We start from the raw sequence: 1664 nt of genomic DNA on the forward strand, positions 1-1664 counted from the left end.
GGGGAAGGTGGGTGTACAAGCAGAGCCCTCCCCGTGCCTTGGTTGTGCGGTTTCTTTCATCTGCTATCGCCCTTAGGCCAGCCTCGTCCCCCCATATGGGTGCCGCTGCCCATTGGGTTCCAAGTGCCACTGGTTGATGTCACATGCTGTGATTTAGTAAAAAAAAAAGCCATGTTTTGAACCACAAGAGCTGGCACGCCGTGCCGCTGCACGCCCTCCGCCTCCCGCAGACACGCACACCACACCATACACACACACACACACACACACACACACACACACCATGAAGGTGACAGGGAGCACTGGGTCCCCAGGGAGGGACATGTGGCCATATTGTACCCCAGCTGCCTCACAACCACTGCCTCTCCCCCCGCTGCCCAGCCTGAGAGGGGCTGTGGGGTCTCATGGAAAGCCGGGATCGCCCCAGGCCGTGGCTGTGGGATACTCTGATCCATGGGGATCTCCCTGCTCCAGGGGAGCCAGGACCCAGAGCCTCACCCCTGCCAGCCCCTTCCCAGCATTTTATGCCCACTGTCTCCTGCCCCCCTCCAGCAGAGAGAAGAGCCAGTGAGCGCAGCAGCATTTATTGAGGACCCCTAACTGGTGTAAGAAGCCCCCATCCCGCCCCACCCCAGGCAGAAAGGCCACCGCTGCTGGCAGCCCTTGCTCCACCGCTGGCTCCTTACGCCGATGCCGCTCGGGCTTTGGCCACCCCATAGGACCGCATCCTCTCCTCCAGCACAGGGCGGAAGTGGCGGATGAGACCCTGTGCAAACGGGATGGAGTTAACGGGGCAGGAAGAAGGCTGTTCACACCCTGCACCGGGCCCCAAATCTATGCCCCCACCTGCACGGGCCAGGCAGCGCCATCGCCCAGGGCGCAGATGGTGTGACCCTCAATCTGCTTGCTGATCTCCCACAGCGCGTCGATCTCGTCCGCCTGGGCATTGCCCTGCACGAACCGCGCCATCACCTTGTTCATCCAGTCCACGCCTGCGGGGAGGGGAAGGCCGTGAGGGGCCTGCGGTGTGGGGGTGGCCCCCCTGCCCCACAGATCACCACCCTCTGCCTTAGGCCGATACTCACCTTCCCGGCATGGGGTGCACTGCCCGCAGCTCTCGTGCTTGTAAAACTCGATGAGGCGAGCGATGGCTTTAATGATGTCGGTCTGGAGAGGGAGGGGAGGGTGAGGGGGTGGTATGGCACGAGTTGGGGACAGGGGGACAGGGCTCCTCCCTTACCGATTTGTCCATGACGATGATGGCAGCCGTGCCAAGCCCACTCTGCGCCTGCACCAGGGCATCGAAGTCCATCAGCACGGTCTCGCACACTGACTTGGGGAGCAGCGGCGTGGAGGAGCCTCCTGGGATGATGGCCAGCAGGTTGTCCCAGCCCCCACGGCCACCGCCTGCCAGAGAGAGGGGGAACACAGTGGGCTAAGCTGGGCCCAGCGCCGGCCTGGCATGGCTCGGTGAGGTGTCCCGCAGCACTTACCAGCGTGCTTCTCGATCAGCTCCTTCAGCGGCACCGACATCTCCTCCTCCACGGTGCAGGGGTTGTTGACATGACCCGAGATATTGAAGAGTTTCGTCCCCGAATTGCGCTCCCGCCCAAAACCGGCGAACCAGGTGCCGCCTCGCCGGCAGATGGTGGGGGCTACGGCCA

At 63.2% G+C, this 1664-nt stretch overlaps 1 protein-coding gene across 1 annotated transcript in view; it reads right to left on the reverse strand.

Moving 5' to 3' along the window:
* Positions 1-682: 682 nt before the first annotated feature.
* Positions 683-1664, reverse strand: part of NDUFV1 (NADH dehydrogenase (ubiquinone) flavoprotein 1, 51kDa) — a gene marked incomplete at its 5' end in the record, with an annotated part of 1707 nt that continues 725 nt past the window's right edge. The window contains 5 exons of the mRNA XM_010182583.1: positions 683-766; positions 847-992; positions 1086-1167; positions 1241-1407; positions 1494-1664. The exon at positions 1494-1664 is cut by the window's right edge and continues 4 nt beyond it. Of these exons, the coding sequence (XP_010180885.1) occupies positions 683-766; positions 847-992; positions 1086-1167; positions 1241-1407; positions 1494-1664 (650 nt within the window). The remainder of the gene's footprint in view (positions 767-846; positions 993-1085; positions 1168-1240; positions 1408-1493) is intronic.

This window comes from Mesitornis unicolor, unplaced genomic scaffold (assembly GCF_000695765.1).
Source record: "Mesitornis unicolor isolate BGI_N332 unplaced genomic scaffold, ASM69576v1 scaffold42744, whole genome shotgun sequence".
In the NCBI taxonomy this organism is placed as follows: Eukaryota; Metazoa; Chordata; class Aves; order Mesitornithiformes; family Mesitornithidae; genus Mesitornis; species Mesitornis unicolor.